Below are 17,512 nucleotides of genomic sequence, written 5' to 3' on the forward strand. Positions count from 1 at the left end.
TCTGTGATTGTCTCGGGTCCTTCACCACCATCCATAACGTCACGTCACGTCACAAGCCCCCAAGGCTTATGTACCAACCCACCCACCCATGTAATCACACAATAGCAAGGACAGCCACAAAAAAAAAGCGAGGCGCCACATCACACAGAAAGCCGACCCGAGGCCTTGGTTCTGGGTAGGTGGGTGAGTGGCCTTTGTCACGCTCGCTTGCGCCGGTGGCGTTGTTGCCCGGTTTGTGGTACGGTACGCAGCGGCTGGAATGTGATGAGATGGTTCGGATCGCTGACCCTTGTGCTGTACGACGCGAAGTGAGCTGGTGCTGGCTTTCGGTGGTCATCGGGCTGAAATAGGGGTTTTGGGGGGGGCTTACTCTCGTTCTTATGCACTGGACACACACACGTACTGGCGCCATGGCAATTGGAGCACGAACGAGATTCAAGGTCGCGTCAGCTGAGGTGCTTACGGCGTTGAGGTTGCCCCAATTGTGGTGATTGTAGTACCCCAGCCTTGGACGGGCGCAGGACCGACAAGCTTCGCGGTATCGTCGTCCGGATGGGATCGCACACTGCACGACATGCGGGATATCCTAGTTAGCCTGGACACTCCCTGGCGCTATGTCGGACAGCTGCCTGTCATCGCGATCTCCGCCTGCATCTGGGAATTTGGAATACACCGCGGTTAAGGGTTGAATCGGGGTTGACTCCGATTGTTGTCGCTACATTCGAACTAATCCCCTCTACTACGCCCGCTAAAAACACCACAAACGCGCAAATCCTTTCTTTGTTCCCCCTCCCGCTCGTTACACCCAACCGTTAACGGCACGGGAATGCATCTCGCCAAATCCCCTAACCCCCATTCCATCACCCTTCTATCCCGTGTCGTCTATCCCGTGTCTTGGTAGTCGGTACCGCGGTCCTGGTAACGGGACCTGCCTGGCCATCGAACCTGCATGGCTGTTGTGCGAGGACGGGAAAAGACGGGACGGAGTCACGGACAAAGAAAATAAATTTCCGGTCAGTGTGTAACTACGTAATACAGAGGTAGTAAGGTATCCTGGAATCTCCGGGCGTCCGGCACGGGAAGGCGGTTGTGCGACGTCAAGTCACGGGATGGACAAACAACACGGCAGGATCTCAGGGGGCGGGTACCTGCACGGGTGCTTGCAGGACATGGGGGTACGAATACAATGCATTGTTTGCGTTCCGTTAGTCGGGTCAGATCTCGATGGGTTTCGGGTTGAGAGATGACCCATGGCCATTGAAAACCCCTGGTAAAGGGGGATCGATGACGAGGACAAAGGGCAAACAATGCGATTCAGGCTGCATTTAACACTGTGCAGAGTACCGATCGATCGTGGCGTTGGATCCCGTTTTGGTCATCGGTGAGGACTTTACAGCATTCAAGATGGACTGATTGGGCCGGATACGACAAGTTCACCAACGTCAACGATTGGGTTCTTACCTAGCACGGGATCATCATGTCAGGGAGATGGCGGAGTCGATTCCAAGCCTCTCGATCCGATCCGGGTGGAGATCGGAGACCAGGCGAGCAGCAAGGGTTGTGGATTATTTGCTTGCGATGGGTCTCGGGGGTTTTGAGTCAGGGGGTTGTCCCGTGACATAGGTAGTTATACAGATGTGAAGCGTATATTGACCACCTGGCTGCTTCGGGTCAGGCTAAACGAATGAGTATGTACATGAAGTGTAGAGTAAACGAGTGATACCCGCCCTAGTATGAACAAGAAGTGAAGGTTGAAAGTAAAAACACACAAAAATAAAGACAGAGAAGTGAAAAGAGAAAATATACAAAAATGGGAGTCAAGCGAAGGTAAGAACCCACTGGTCGGTGACTCCAACAACCGAACCCTCTCACCGTCAGATCGTGATCATAACGTCCTCCCCCATCTGCCCTCTTCCCTCTCCCTCTGTCCTGATCCCTCTGCTCCCCCCTAGGCAAACTGCTTCTTCAGATTATCATACTGACTATCCGGATAATCCAACCAATTCTGCTCCGCCTCCACGCCCCCCAACGCCCCAAAGCTCGTCCCAATCAAGCTATCCCCGCCCTGCTTATCCGCCGACGCCTCCCAAAACATACTCCCGCCCAGCCCCTTCTGCTTCAAATACGCCACCTTGGTCCCAATCATCTCGGGCGTATCAAAACTAATCAGCTCCTGACTCGCCGCATCATAGCTATACGACGCCCCCGCCGCGCTATCCACCTGCACCGTGGCTCCGGACTTCGGCAGGTCCTTGTAATCCCACACGCCCGCTTCCCAGGTGCCTGTCCCAATGCCCGTGTAAGTCTTGCCCAGCCCGCCCGTGGCTTCGAACGACCGGCCGTAGATGGGCATGCCGAGGACGATTTTGGATGCGGGGACGCCCGCGGCGATGTAATCGCTTACTGCCTTGTCGGTGGAGTACGGCGTGGTGTCTGGCGCGGAAGAGGAGGGGTAGATGTTGGCCTGGTGGGAAGAGACGTTGGACCAGCTGCCGGCGTAGTCGTAGGCCATGAGGTTGAAGGAGTCGACGAGGGCGGCGATCTCGGGGAAGCGGTAGTTGGCGTAGTTGGCGGGACCGGCGGGCGTGGCGATGGTGAGGAGGAAGTGGTGGCCCGGAGCGTGCTGGGAGGCGTAGTCGTCGAGGGCGGAGCGGACGGCCTTGAGGAGGGCGACGAAGTTGGCGCCTTGGGTGGAGTCGGAGGGGTATTCCCAGTCGATGTCGATGCCGTCGAAGCCGAGGTCGGCGAGGAGGCGGACGGCCGAGGAGGCGAAGAGGGCGCGGGTGGCGTCGGTGCTTGCGGCGGCTGGGAAGGTGGTCGAGTAGGTCCAGCCGCCGATGGAGAGGAGGGTTTTGAGTTGGCGGTTGGATTTTTTGAGGAGGAAGAGTTGTTTCGCGCAGCCGTAGACGTTGTTGCCTACGTCGTTCCAGGCTATTGCCATGTTAGTATTGATTAACATTTCTAAAATCACTTAAAGAAGGACGTACAGTCATCAGGGTAGTGCTTCTCGAGGTCGGCGTAGGTGTCAGACAGGACGACCTGGCCGGAAGACTGGAGGTTGGCAAAGGAGTAGAGAATGTGGGTGAGCTGGGATGCCGGCAGTTGAGCAGGCTGGTAGTTGCGGCCGTAGATACCCCTGGTCTTGTTAGTGATGTTCATATGGGCTCTTAGACAGAGGTTAGCTTACCAGTTGGTAAAGTACACCATGTTCTTGTACCCCGAGGACTGCCGGGCCTGGACCTCCGTCTGGGCAGCCGGCAACGGCGAGGCCTGAGCAAGACCGCATAGCGACAGCGCGGCCAGCGCGGCTTTGGTGAGGGAGAGGACCATCGTGTGATGTTGTCAAGGAGAGTGAGAATGTAACAAGAATATACAAGTGTGAAAGGATGCACCGTAGAATCAACAACCGGGTTGACGATGATAGCCTGGATCCCAGAAAAGAAACAACATCCCGTCCGGATCGACGACTCTTAATATACCCAACCCGTCCATATGTGTCCTCAGGACAGGACCGCATCTTCCACTCGGTATCATGTCCTCATGCGCGCACCCTCTCAGACACCCGCTCACGCGTTCCGTTCCTCGGTCGGGGAATTTGGTCATCATCCCACCCATCCCACCTTCATCCAACGTTAAACTCAAGAGCCTCCAAGTCAACCTCCAAGCGCTTGACAGGGAACCAACCACGACCATGATCCCGCTATCTGGGCCGGGTAGGCGGCCATTCGCCAACGGCCGACGGCCTTATCCCGGCGTGTATCCTCTCGTGGGCCCCCTGACCCGGCCTGGCCACTTCGGCAACGTTGCCGCGGATGTGGAGGCGTCGTTTTGTCTCTGGGGAACCATCTAGGCTTTCTGGGGAATATTCCGGGCTTTTTTTATTTTCCCCTGTTTTTTTTGTTATTTTCCTTCCTTTTTTTTGTTATGTCAAAGGAGTGCACGCCTGACCTGACATCTCCTGCGCGTGTCCTTACCACCATGAACCAACCGTGTCATCCACCGGCATCCCCCGCGCCCCGCATGCAAGCAAGCAGGTTACTTCAGATGGTAGGGTGGTGCCTGACAGGCGAGATGGCCATCTGGACAGGTCACTTTTCTGGCTAACACTCGGCGGCCCCCGAAATGACCCTTTGCCACGGTCGATCATGGAATTAAGGAAGTTCCACGGAAGAGTGTATTTTCTGAACTCATTAGGGGAACGAGGGCCAAAGACACCCAACTGCGGGGATAACCTCCCCAGTTCACGCACCAAAAGACCAAAAAGGTCATCTCCTCAGAATGCAACCTCCCTTTGCATCTGCGACCACCACCACCACCACAAAACCTAATCGTTATCGCACCTACCAAGCTGAACCAGTCCCTCTCATATCGGCTGCTGAGCCAGGCCCGTGACAATGGTCGAAACCCAGAGCCAATAAGCTGCTCAAATGGATGAAACAACACACACTCTCATCTCCCACACCCTAAAAGTTAACATCAATCAAACCTCCAAATCCAAACCTCCACTACATTAGTGAAGAGTCCAAAAACAAGAAACCCCGCACACGGCACTGACATGCGCCCCGCCCCTCGCCGACTGCCAGATCACCAGGCACCCGCCACGAGCCGGTCTGGTTCCCTTCTGGGGGGTTGCCCGATGCGGAAGGTCAGATCTCTAAATCGACTTGGGGGAATCGGGCAAGTGGGGGAGTCTGGCCAAAAAATGCACATGCAAACAGATACCCTAGGTCTAAACTGTCAGTATGGCATTGATAGGGGTTGATGGTTATTACTGTCACAGCCATTCCTAACTTCAGTATCGATAATATTTGAGTCTATCCTTGCAAAACCTTGATTTACACTCCTGATGGCTTGCTTTATGCTCCGTTGTCTTCTTTATTTTGTACACAAGTGGGGCTTAAGTCCCCTCCAAAAATGGGGGTCAGAAAACCCCCTGTGATTCGCCAGCTTGGTGCCATTCCGGGGCAGCATCCTCACGGGATGGGTTCCTCAATCGGGTCATGCTTGGGTGTCAGGTTGGATCGCCTCAGGGGTGGCTGTCTCGGTTGGGTCTCGACGAGGGGATTTTGGGAGCCGGGCCGGAGGGGATGCCCGGGAGATTGATTAATTCTGTGAGGACACTTATGAATTCTGTGTAGGATTTGGCATCGGGAAAATGCATGTGTCGTGTCGAACCGAGAGAAGAGGTTGGGGATGAACAATACGAGGTTGGTAAATACGAGGCGGGAAAACAAGTTATAAGTTGACGCGAATCAGCCAGAACGTCAATATGTTATATTTTCCTCTTTTTTTTCCTTTCCTTCTTTTTTCTCCCTTTCTTCGCTCTCCGATTCCATTCCGCCCACTTCATTCCCGACGACCCGACCAACAGCCCCCCTCCGACAAAGTTCCTTTCCAGCAGCACCCAGGGTTACATCCCACACTCGCCAGTCAGGAACCGAACCGCCGCTTCATTTGGGAAGGTCTGATTGGGGGCCCCGACAGATTGAAGGAGGGGCATGCGAAAGGGAAATGGATTGTTGGCCCCGGAGGCCGGGCACAACGGGCCTGGTCGCCTGCAAAAGTGGATTTCCGTCGTTGGTTCCTTTCGCCGACACAGCTGGAGCTGGGGGCGACAACGAAAATAGGCATGTCGGAAGGGAGGGATTTGGAATCGCAGCGTGGTATCCGTACCTGACCCTCAGGCTTCCAAGCCGTCGGTCCGGCGCGCGCTGGCTGCTGAATCTACACAGTAAGTAGAGGAACGGCAAAAAGACGAGTCCACCGAGGCATAATTCAGGGGCTTTCGCCGTCGCCACTACCATGCCCGGCTCCTGCCTCGGTGGTGGCCAAGCCCAACAGACAAACCCAACTTCAAATGCCAGAAGGGGGGCCAAAGGAGCGAGTATTGTGCTATGCGCCGACGAGGCGCCCACCCGCCCACTGCCTAACTGACTAACCAACTAGGCGGGTTACCTGACATGGGAAATCCCACCACACTAGAAGTTGCCGTCGGCCCTCTTTGCAACGTTACCAAACCTGTCGACCTGCTGTCCGCTTCCTGTGATTTTACTGTGCAGTGTGCAGAAGACGCCCGGTTACTACTACCCCTACTTTCTCTTTCCGTTGCGGGGGAACGCGCATACGCGCTTCGCGCTTTGCACTGGACGCGGTTTACACCTTGACGAAGCTACTTATCTTGTGCGCCCCCACAATCGTCAAGTTCAAATCAGGGGGTAATGGACGGACGAATGTAGCAAGGAGTGCATGATGCGCCTGCACCGGCGCATGGGCACAGTTCGGACGACAGATGCGGGCTAGGATAGGGGAGTTATCTCCGAGGCTGCGCTTGATTGCTACTCTCAGTGGAAGGTGAGCTGGTAGAGGGCAGTAGACGGACGTGAGAAAGGCTGTCACCTGCATCTGGACATACAGACTCCTTTTGGCCGCAGTTCTCGTGACGAACTCTCATGTTACTCCCCCTCGGCCGATGGTAGAGTCAAGGCATGGTCTGGCTACGGTAGTTGGTGACTGTTGGGTGATTGAGCAGCGATTTGGGCACCATGTATCATGCAGGAAGTAGGAGGTAGGAGGTAGGTGCACGTGTAAACTCTCCGATAGGGTGGGGGCGGGCCTTCGGAGGAGAAGGCTCTAGCAGTTGATCAACCCGTATAGAGCTGGAGGTTTGGGGGCGTTATCAGATAGTCATCTAAATATTTGTATCCAGTTTGGCTCACGTCGACGTTGTCAGCACTCATTGTTCCAGGACTCAATGGAAAACTAATTATTGCTTGATTCAACTGTAAACGGACTTTCAGAGCCGAGAAGTTCATGGTCAACTGACTTGAGTCGAACGGAGCTCCTATTCTAAACCTGCTCCCGCTTCACACTTTCACTTCCATTCCAAGTGTGGTACCCATGCCACGTTACTCAGGCCCCAAGTGCATCAAGTGCATTTCCGGTAGCAATGAAGGATTGAAAAGACGGTCATGATCACATGCGGGTAGGTTACTAGGCCCAACTCGCCATGGAAGTGCGCCAGGAACCGCAGTACGACCCTGTTCCGCTTTATCAGATCCCACTGCCGGCAGACTGCAACCATTCGGCACTGGGGAACCGTTCATCTGCACTAGAGCCCCTCATCGACTCAAGGTACGTTGCTTGGGAAAACCCTGGATTATCTAGTCCACGACAAAGAGTATTATCAGTACCGACATATCCGCGCGTTAGCTCATGTAATTCACCAGATACTGCTCTCCATGGCCCGCTTTCCAAGAGACTCACTTCTTTATCTGCCCGGCCCAGTTCCATCCCTCCCCCCTGTGCCGACATGTCGACAGAATCCGTCCGGTTGATGAGGATAGGGTAGTCAGTGTCGACCACAACTTTCCACACAGTGAATTCCTACTAGTTGCGGAAAAGGTCCGCTGCCGCCTCATCAACGCCAGTGACCGAGAGCTGAACCTTTAACGTCGAGATTGGTAATCTCTGGAACCAACTTGATCGTGGAAATACCCAATACCTTGCAGACTCACCAAGAGGGTCGACGGCGTCTCCACACAACACACGGCGGCTGCCGAATGCAGAATGGCTTTGACTACCTGATCGCCCACTGGTCTCTCGCTGATGCGCAACAGAAGCTTCTCGACCGTGTTCGGCTTGCTTCTTGGGGGGGGGGGTTGCGGTAGTTGTGTGTGTGAGAGAGAGGCGATAAGACTGTCGTTTGTGTGATAACCTCAACCCCTGTTGCATCCCGGTGACTCGGCTTTTGGTTTTTTACCCTCTCGAGTCATTTACTTGACGGATGAGTAAATAGTAGTTGAACAATCTGCTTGTGGGAATGCAATTGCTTTAGGTTGAAGAGGTCCCTATCATGTGTACCTACAGCGTCCTGGGCATAAGGTTGCGGGGTGGCATCAAACAAAAAAGGGGGGGACGGGTGGACCCAACTTGCACATTGGAGCACCCCTGGAAATTCTAGGAGGCGGTTTCCTTCATGGTATTGCCCAATTGTCAAGAAACTACAGCTCATTCACTTACTCCTCAAATATCCTTAGCCAGCCACACCTCGGCCTTCATCCACACGCGCGGCGCGGTATAGTCCCTCCCATCGCCACTCCCAAATCCAAGGACCGCCGGGTGCGTCACAACCCCGACCAACCAGCCGTCACACTCGTCATCGTCTTCATACAGCCGATGCAGCAGGTGCGCTTTCATGAGCTCGGAACGGGCCACAAACCGCTCGTCCTTGAGCTCGGCCAGCGACTTGACGCGCAGCGCCGTCTGCCGGGACCACAGCCGCGAGGACAGCTCGCCTGCGTGTTGACTGATTGCTTCGAGGTCAGTTAAACATGCGTTGTCCTGTTCTTGTGCGTCCCCGCCCGGTTGTGTTGGTGGCTTGATGAGGTGCTGGGCGGGGCTGGTGTAGAAGTCGATGGCCAAGTTGCGGCAGACTGTCTTTTGAGCGGCGCTGTAGCTGGGCCGTCCGTCCCCTGGATGCACGTTGGATGGCTGCGCGTTGGACGGCGGCGCGGAGAGGAGACGGAGGGTTTTGGAGCGCCAGAGATGGGACTCACGTTCGTTGACTTTGTTTGATAGTAGTAGTGTCAGCCAAGTGGGAACCCCCCCTTTGATGATATCTCATCTCACCTTGCTGGATTGCCATGTACACATTATGTAGTGTCTCGGCAGCGTCACCGAGAGCAAAAAACGGCCGGCCGATGATTTTGGCGTACACATGGTACGCGAGCAGCCCCTGGAGGCACATAGCAGGCGACTTCTTCTTCATGGATGTCGATTCGAGATGTTCCATGGAGTTTCGCGTCCCAGCACGGAGTCGGACGACCGGGGCCAGGAGCTGGATGAAGGAAATGTGCTCGTCAGGATCCAGCCCCTTGAGTACCTCGCTCATGTCGTTGGCCGCGTACTTCTTCGCCCAGCTCTTCAAGCGGGTGTGCAGGTTCTCCAGGTCGGCTCGGACCGTGCCGTCGTCGCCCGCCGCCCACGAGTCGCCTCCGATACCCTCGAATGCCAGGGCCTGGACTTGGCGGATCTGTGCCTCCTGCTTCTCGATGCTGACGCTCAAGCTGTCGCGCTCCGATCGGATCGACTGGGCTGCTTGACAGAGCCGCTGGTTTGTGTCCTGTTCGACGCGGAGTTGGCTCCATGCCTGTTGGACTTGGCTACGTGCCTTCTGGGCTTCGTCGTGTGCCTCTTGGACCTCGTTTTGCAGGCGGCAAATCCGGGATTCTGCACTCCAGACCTGGCTCTGCAGCTCGCGGATCACGGCCTCGTCCCGAGGGGGTTGATCTTCCAAGTCATCCCAGCTGATGAGCCGCCCAAACCATCGAAATCCTCTTGCTCTTCCGGACCGGGTCTCTCTGTCTCGGTCCTCGGTCCGCCTGGGGTGTCTGTTGGCATGAGCTGCCTGCGCGGAATTTCCCGAGACGGCGGTGTCTTGGTCCCGAAGTGCCTCGTCCATTCTTAGCCGTCTGTCTTGGAGTAGTCGAAGAAGGAAAGGCAGGCAGCGAGACGGTGCTGTGTCGAGAACCAAGTGTTAATCCGTTGGGAACTTGGGACTTGGTAAGCCTGGTGGTGTGTGTAGGGGCGGGAAAATGGTTGAGGAGCATGAGGATTGCATGTGATTGGACGTGACTGGGGCTCCGGGGTACCAACAACGAAACATGCAGACGACATGCATGGAAGCCTACCAAGCATACCCCGCCCGAGCCTGATCCGGCAAGCCCTCCCGTTTGCCAGCTTTACAAGACAACTAACTTTGAGCCCTGGCCTCTGTTTAGGCTAATCGACCGAGGAGAGACATATCACACCTATATCCGCGCGCCTCCCGACTTCCCGTTCCATACCCACTCTCCAAACTCTGCTCCAACATGGTGGCCGACGCACCCGATCGCGGCCATTTCGACGACGGCCGCCAGGCCGACAGACTGAAGATTATCCTCGGGGTAGACTATGGGACCACTTTCACGGGTAAGTTACCAGAGTGTGTGATTTGAGGATTCGCCAGCCGCCGCAACAGCGCTCTTCTGCCAAGGGGCCGCCCTGCCTAACAACAGACCTACACACAGGCGTCAGCTACGTGACGTCGGACAAGACAAGCATCGATGACATCGACGTGTTCCGGACTTGGCCCGGCGAGGGACGGCCCGTGGAGGGCAACTGGAAGACACCCACCGTCATCGCCTACGGAGCCGAGAATCGAGGCGTCAGCCGCAACCACTGGGGCTATGAGGTGCGGCGGGGCATGGCATCCTGCTCCTGGACGAAGCTCCTGCTGGACACGTCGGCCGAGACGAGCGAGTTCGACGACCCGTCGCTGCGCAACGCCACGGGTTCGGCGCTGTTTCATCTCCCACGCGGAAAGGACGCCCAGATGGTGTGCCAGGACTTTTTGACCGAGGTCTACCGCTTCGTCGTCGGCAACCTGAAGATGCGCATGACGCCCGAGGTCTTCGACATGACCCCCATCGAGTGCTACCTCACCGTGCCGGCCATCTGGGCCGACAAGGCGCGTTCGGCGACGTGGGAGGCGGCCAAGGCGGCCGGCTTCGGCTCGCGTCCTTTCGATGAAATCCGGATGATCGCCGAGCCCGAAGCAGCAGCGATAGCGGCACTGAGGAAGGACCTCCGCCCTGGGTCTGTGAATGCCGTCAAGGTGAGGCCTCGCAGCCCCTTTTGCAATTGAATCATCTAAACGTTTAGTGTCCTAATTCTGGCAGGCTGGGGAAAACGTTCTCATTCTCGACTGCGGAGGGGGGACTGTGGATATCACGACCTACACCATCAGGAAAACGTTTCCATCTATCGAGTTCGACGAGATTTGTGTCGGCGTCGGTATGGCGCTGCCCGAGTCCCCTAAACATATTGCTAGAATCAACCCACTGACACACTGAGAAGGTGGTAAATGCGGTTCAACGTACATTGATCGGAATTTCCTCAACCTGATGACGCGACGGTTCGGGGCCGCCTTCGAAAACGTCCCGCCTAGGCGAAAAAGCCCTGGGAGCGAGTTCATGGCGTCGTTCGAGAAGGCGAAGCAGAGCTTTGGCACCTCAGAGAACGACACGTTCGATATCTACCCCATCGACCTGCAAGGGGACTTCGCCGAGGAGCACTACGACGAGGATGAAGCGGCTGTGACCTTGTCGAGGTAAGTCCCCCCCCAAGTCGTCAACAGCCATAGCGTATTATGGCTCACTATTATTACCTCTTGTCACAGAGCCGACATGAAGGAATTGTTTGACCCGGTCGTCGAGGATATCCTTCGCCTCGTCGGCCAGCAGGCCAGCCATATTTCCCACACCAAGGGCAAGCGGATCAACGTAAGTTAAAGCCGACAACCGAGACTTTCTGCTGTCCAGGCGAGTAGACACCTAGATCTTGACGAGCCTACAGTCGATCGTTCTTGTTGGCGGCTTCGGAAACTCTGACTACCTGAAGCGGGAATTAGACGCTTGGTGCGCTATTAACGGCAGGATCAAATGCATCCGGCCTAATTTCTGGTAATAACCCCCCCTTATTTTCCCTCCGTCTTTCTTCTCCTTTTCGTCTTCTTTTTTTATCTTCTTTTCCTTTTGATCTTGTTTCCTTTTTATCCTCTTTTCCCTTTCAATTCCTTTTTCTGCTTTTTCCCCCCTTTGACTCTCTCTTTTCTTTATTTTCTTCTTCTTCTTCCTTTTCATTTCTTATTTTATTTTCCCCTTTTTTTCTTTACTTTTCTTCTTCTTTTCTTTTCTTAACGTTATTCTTTTTCTTATTCTTTTTTGGTATTTTATCTCTCTACCCCTACCTCCCTCGAAGTTAACCACCCACATTTTGGTCCTGACAACTCTATGCCAGCCAAGCCGCTGTGGTTCGGGGCGCTGCGATTAGGGGTCTCGAGAGAGCAATGCCGCGCGTGCTGATCTGCCGTCGTCATTACGGCTTCGATTGCGCGCAGCCGTTCCGGCCGGATATAGATGATAGGAAACACGCCTTCGTTGACTGGGGTGTCACCTATTGTTCTGGGCGCATGCAATGGATGATCGGAAAGGTGCGTTGTCACACGTTCAACTTCCCTAGCTACCGGAATCAATGATCCTGTGAATAATATTGATGCCTAACAACGGAGGATAATAGGGTGCGGAGCTTTCCGACTCAACACGCCGAACGTTCGCAGTAACAAGAACTTGGCGGTCAGGTCACTCATATGTCTTTAACGACACGCTGTACTCGTGCCACCTCGATCTGGCTCCCGAGCGTCTAGACGACCCCGGTAATTCTATTACCTCACCTTGGATTGGCCTTGAAGACAGTCACTGACGGCTCGGTACCTAATTACCTGTAGGGATCGCACAAATCGGCACTATCAGTGTGGATTTTACGAACGTCGACCTGTCGAGATTCAGGACAGAGACAACGGCGACTGGGATGAAGTACGACCTTGAGTACGAAGTCTGCGTAGATTTCCGATCTGATGAAGGGTTGCTGCGATGCTTTTGTCAGGCACATGGCAGGACCATTGGCGTTACCACGATCAGTTTCACAGACCTTGCCGGGTAGATTTCCCTTGAATGGGAAAGGGCTAGGACAGGACAAGGAAAGTGTGACAGCATAATGGAGGTGCAAGAAGACGGTGCGCAATAGAGGTCTATTGCCGTGGTGCGTGTGTGTGTGTGTGTGTGTGTGTGATGGAAAAGGCATGCTTGCTCCTTGGCTGCTCACTCCACCCGATCAGCAAACTGTCGCTGGTGACCCTGATATGTCCGTGGTGCGCTGTGTTCACGAGTTTGGCGACTGTGCTTCGAAGGCGGAAGCCACGACGGTTTCGGCCCCAAAGCACAGCCACAAACTTTCACTTGGGCGACCAACAGGCAAGCGAGCTAGCCGCCGCTTTTCGGCCCGTGTCAGTGCCGGGGCTCACGGGAATCAGCGCGGTCTTCAGTGACAGTTCCATTTCAGCCCTTCCCATTTCAACACCCACCTCGACTCAGGTTCTAGACGGCGTCAGCGTCGGTGTACGGGCGCTACCGCAGAGCGGCCGGACGATACCTTTGCCGACTGGCGAATCAAGTTTACTTCTTGTTGCTTATCACTTCGGCGAGAGTGCGGCGGCATGGACGAGAATGTTGCCGGCGCTGATGAGAGGATACGCGAGCGTGGCGATAACATCGTTGGCCAGTTCGGGGTCGAATTGACCGGGCGCGTCGAGTGTGCACGGAATTCCCCTGTCTGCGCAGACCGTGTTAAACGAAGCGCGGAACGGATCAAAGGCCGTTCCCAATGGGATTATCCTTGATGATCTACGACGCGTCGCCGTAGGACAGACGGGTCTGCTGCTGAGATGCCGTTCGGCTGGTTGTTGCAGTGGGAATCCTGTCCGCTTCGGCGTCCCTTTCCAACGTGAACTGACGCCTTGTACCATCACCATCATATTCATGCCTGTCCGGTGTTGAGACGTTTTCCGAGTCTGTTGGTTCCTCCCTCATCTAGCGAAGCTGATCTGCTTCTTTTCCGTGTTTTGCTGGGGCTGGGCAGTAGACTGGATTGTGGCGCGATGCAGTCGGCCATGAGAATATCCACACTTTCTTCCCCATTGAGTGTTGTAGCCGCTTCGTGTCGATCACAGGTCCAATCCTCGTCGTCGCTATCGGTGACGTCGCCGCTATCGGGAAGATAATCCGAGCCGGCCGAGCTGGTCTCAGAAACTGCCCGTGATCCCCATCTTCCCTGCCTCTGCAGTACGTCAATCGCCTGGAGGAGATCCTTCCGTGAAACTGTCAACTCATCCCGGTTGGTTTCATCGGCGAGGAATCGTATGATCCAACCAGGGACTTCCTCTGTGGGATCGGCTCCAGCGACAAGAAACATGACGGTGATCTCGGCGGTCTCGGCCTTGGACTTCACCTTGGCCCTGCCAAATCCTTCTTTCGGGTCAGCCGCGTAAGTTAACCAGCATCTCCAAGGCGTTGTAGATGAACCGAGCTCAGAATCCAGATGATTAGTGGGGTGTGCAAAGTTGGGGTCGGCGCCAGACGTGAGTAGCAAGGAAATGACCTCTTGCGAGATGCGGGCGGAAATCCTGAAAGGATACATGCTAAAGCCCGGCGTGGAAGTCAATTCGGCCAATAATGGAAGACAGACAGCATGGGATAAGATGGGAAGACAGCGGAAGGAGACGTTGAAATTATGCCAGCGGGCCTCCCCTGAATCTTCGAGGTGTGTCTTAAGGTAGTTGACGGCGCCAAGCTCGGCGGCGAGGAGGAGAGTTGTGTGGGAGAGGTCGTCAGTGACTTCCTCATGGGAATTTAAGAATGAGGAAGAGATTGGCAGCCTGGAAGCCTCACCAGGTAACCCCGCTCAAGATCACCAATGACTTCTGGTTCACTCGCACGAAGAGATGAATACCTAAGACGGCCGGAGTGTTTCTTGTGAGGGCTGGTTAGGAGAGGCCGGGCTGGACGGATCTGCTTCCCTTTGACCCCTTCTTCCTCTCATTTACTTTCCCCCCCCCTTCTCTCCTACGTAGCGTGTGGCAGGGCCACACCTGCTAGGAAAGCCGAGTAGAGGAATAGAGCAATCAAGACACAAGGAGCGGAACCATGGCCAGAAATTGGCGATATTGAACACCATGTGAACCAAGTGCACCTCGAGTTTCCGGCGTACCAAGCTTGCGGTTCCCGGGAGTGCCTGCAGGCATCTACAGGAAAGGGACTGACTGGCAGTGACCCCCAACCTCTCACAAACCACGACTGCCCTCCTCAAGACTAAACCGCCTCTACACTTTTTAAATCTGCGCCCTCGCATCCTCCTCTATATCTGTCCTACCTATCTCTTAGATAAAATACTCTTTCAGCATGTCGGCGGGGGAGTCACGAGGCCCGTACTCGCCCCCCACGTCCGCCTTCTCCTTGTCTACGTAAAGGACATCTATGACTCTGCCCGGGCCTGCTAGATAGCCGAGGAATGTCTGGGCGGCCTCGCTACAGTCTATATGCAAATCATGTCGGACGGGAAGCTCATCAATGGGGGCACTTGGCATCGAGTCTCCTCCTTTTTGGCGGCATCACCAAGAAGGACATAATCATCGGCTCTGTCGACACGTGGAAACAGAACAGCCGGAAACCCGGCGCCACCAGGGGCACGCTTGATGGGGATGTTAGACCTCAACATCCGTGCACCGGGCTTCATCACGCCCCCGCGGGCAGCGTCGAGCGAGCTTTCCGGTCATGGGACAGGAGCAAGGCAGGATGGGCGGCTCGGGAGTGATACTCTGTATTAGCAACCTCAACAGGGGCACGTAGATGTCAAGTGGGGGATCTTTCAAGAATATGAAGGGATGATCGGGAGGTCCTTGTGTTGTTTTTGCACCTCCGCCTTCCGAAAGTTTACCGGAATGTATCTTATCAGCGAGTGGAACACTTTGCCTCACACCAGACTACTTCTCTACCCAACACTGATTTTCTCAACAACTCACAATGCTAGACGACTAATGTGACGGGCTGGGCCCGTTGTGGCCTCGGTGACCCTCGGCCTGTGCACGTGTGGGTGCACGTGATAGCTGCATGCGGAAAACGCCTTCGGAGTTGGCCATGACATGGGACCGTACCGCCGGTGTAAGTGGCCCTAGGAACTCGGTCAGTCACGAGAGGAGGTGACTCGGGGATTAAGGCTCACCGTCAAGTTTTCCGCCTGCACCGACCCGGAGAGAATATGGCCGTAGCGGGTCCTCTCGGTTGCCGGAGACAAGCCACAGACGGTTCCAGTTTTCCCAGAACTGGGCGTAGATCACTGGGAAGATGTTGTCCTTCAACTTGGGGCGCTGGCGTTGGGAGTGGGAACGGGAAAGATGGTTTGGGTGACGCCGAGGTTGTAATATTTCTTTACAAATTCTAGGGGAAACGAGGGCCTTTAGGCGCGCCTGAAGATATGGTGATCCCAGATGCGGTTGTCCAAAGCTCAGGGAACGGTACTCAACTGGCAGTACCGAATTGTGCACCCTCGACATTTGGGGCATTCGATACTACTCCGCCCGCAGTACACTGTTGTCCAAATGTCAGGTTCAGTCCCCATGGCCAGAAATATCTCCCCACTTTCAAATGGGTCGAATAAAACTCCCATGCCGATACGAGTTCCTTCTGCCCGACTAGTATGGCAGTAGTACGTAATCTCCGATCAGCAGTGTAGTCCCTCCGCATGCTTAGCGCTCATACCACCAGTACCTAGTATTTGTCATTCAAAGTTCGCCGGAAGTAATACGACCCGACGGCGAGAAACCCAGAATTCGATGCCCAAAATAGCCCCTCACCTCGCCCGCGGGGTGTAGTCTGCCAAGGTCCACCGAGGTTCCCCGAGGAGAACGCAAGGCGGGAGGAGATGTTTCACATTCAGCTGTCTAGGGCTTACGAGAGCGAGGGAGTGTGATGGTGGGGGGCAGCGGCTGCCTTGGAGTTCGGATCATTCGGAGTGGTGATCTGGCGGGGCAAGGGACGGATAAGGGACTAGAATGTGTGTGCCTGTGATAGCTGTGATGGTTGTGATAATGAGTGTGATGGTTGATGTGTGATAGTTGATGTGTGTGGTCGATGTCTGTGGGTGGGAGGCTGATTTCTTACAGGTTGGCTTTTCGTGGGGTGATTTCCCGAGCTGACTTGCCACAGGGAGGGTGACAAACAGCAGATCAGTTTCTCAAGACGGGTAGTGGATAGACAGTTAGCGCTATCGAATGCTGTACTTCACATAGGTCCTAATCCGAACCGCTCGCACTAAAATGAATCCTATTCTGGGCACAATAACCACACCATAATCCGCACCTGAACACCAGCATTCGCAGCACACAATATTCCGGCACCCAGAAATATTCACGATCACACCCAGAATACTCACGACGTCACACAACCACGTCAGCCCCCACGGTGGTGTAGCGTAGGACGGCATAACCCGAAGCCCAAACAGCCGGTAGCGAGGCGGGCGAGGCGAGCGAGGTAGGACAGCAGGAAGCAGCGGGAACCAGCATGAACCAGCAGGAACGACGGTTATGTACGGGCGATTGCATGGTGGTGCAGATATCACGGTGGTACAGATTACCGAGGGTTGGACAAGAGTAGTACAAAGCTGCAGAGAGGGATATCACACCAGGCTCGGAAGTGCCCTGGGACTTTTGGGACTTTTGGGACCTTTGGGACTCTGGGGGTTTTGGATAGCTCGGGATAGTGTTCTGTACGACGTTGATAGCTTCGAGAGTGTTACACTGGGAGTGAGGCTGTGATGGGCGTGGCCGGTGTGGATGATTCAGCTGGACTGGGAGGAGTTGAGAGTTACAAGGGGGGCAGAGGTATCAGGAAGTTTGTGAGTCAAAAAAACGGAGTGATAACGGAGGCTTGTGTGGGTAGATAACGGAGCGAGGCTGCCTTGGATCATCATCTTCAGCAACTTGAGCGACAGTCGAGATCGAACCATTGCGGCGATCTTTGCCGTTGTTGTGTGCGAGGAGGGGTCGCTTGGGCGGTGGCTGGCGGAAGCGGCCGATCACAGG

The 17,512-nt window shown here is 55.0% G+C and overlaps 3 protein-coding genes across 3 annotated transcripts; 1 reads left to right on the plus strand and 2 right to left on the minus strand.

The window, feature by feature from the left end:
• Window positions 1-1,948: 1,948 nt before the first annotated feature.
• C8A04DRAFT_38182 (glycoside hydrolase) lies at window positions 1,949-3,330 on the minus strand (the record flags this gene model as incomplete). Its single annotated transcript, XM_062784147.1, has 3 exons — window positions 1,949-2,931; window positions 2,988-3,136; window positions 3,188-3,330. The coding sequence occupies 3 exons, from the start codon at window positions 3,328-3,330 to the stop codon at window positions 1,949-1,951; spliced, it is 1,275 nt and encodes a 424-aa protein (XP_062635888.1).
• A 4,692-nt stretch (window positions 3,331-8,022) lies between these two features.
• C8A04DRAFT_13157 (uncharacterized protein) lies at window positions 8,023-9,460 on the minus strand (the record flags this gene model as incomplete). The annotated part of the gene is made up of 2 exons (XM_062777605.1): window positions 8,023-8,564; window positions 8,602-9,460. The coding sequence occupies 2 exons, from the start codon at window positions 9,458-9,460 to the stop codon at window positions 8,023-8,025; spliced, it is 1,401 nt and encodes a 466-aa protein (XP_062635889.1).
• A 409-nt stretch (window positions 9,461-9,869) lies between these two features.
• Window positions 9,870-12,540, plus strand: C8A04DRAFT_38183 (uncharacterized protein; the record flags this gene model as incomplete). Its single annotated transcript, XM_062784148.1, has 9 exons — window positions 9,870-9,969; window positions 10,068-10,654; window positions 10,719-10,833; window positions 10,897-11,149; window positions 11,219-11,321; window positions 11,395-11,501; window positions 11,872-12,031; window positions 12,118-12,253; window positions 12,326-12,540. The coding sequence occupies 9 exons, from the start codon at window positions 9,870-9,872 to the stop codon at window positions 12,538-12,540; spliced, it is 1,776 nt and encodes a 591-aa protein (XP_062635890.1).
• Between the last annotated feature and the right edge of the window lie 4,972 nt (window positions 12,541-17,512).

This window comes from Dichotomopilus funicola, assembly GCF_033296635.1.
Source record: "Dichotomopilus funicola strain CBS 141.50 unplaced genomic scaffold C8A04scaffold_43, whole genome shotgun sequence".
Taxonomy (NCBI): Eukaryota; Fungi; Ascomycota; class Sordariomycetes; order Sordariales; family Chaetomiaceae; genus Dichotomopilus; species Dichotomopilus funicola.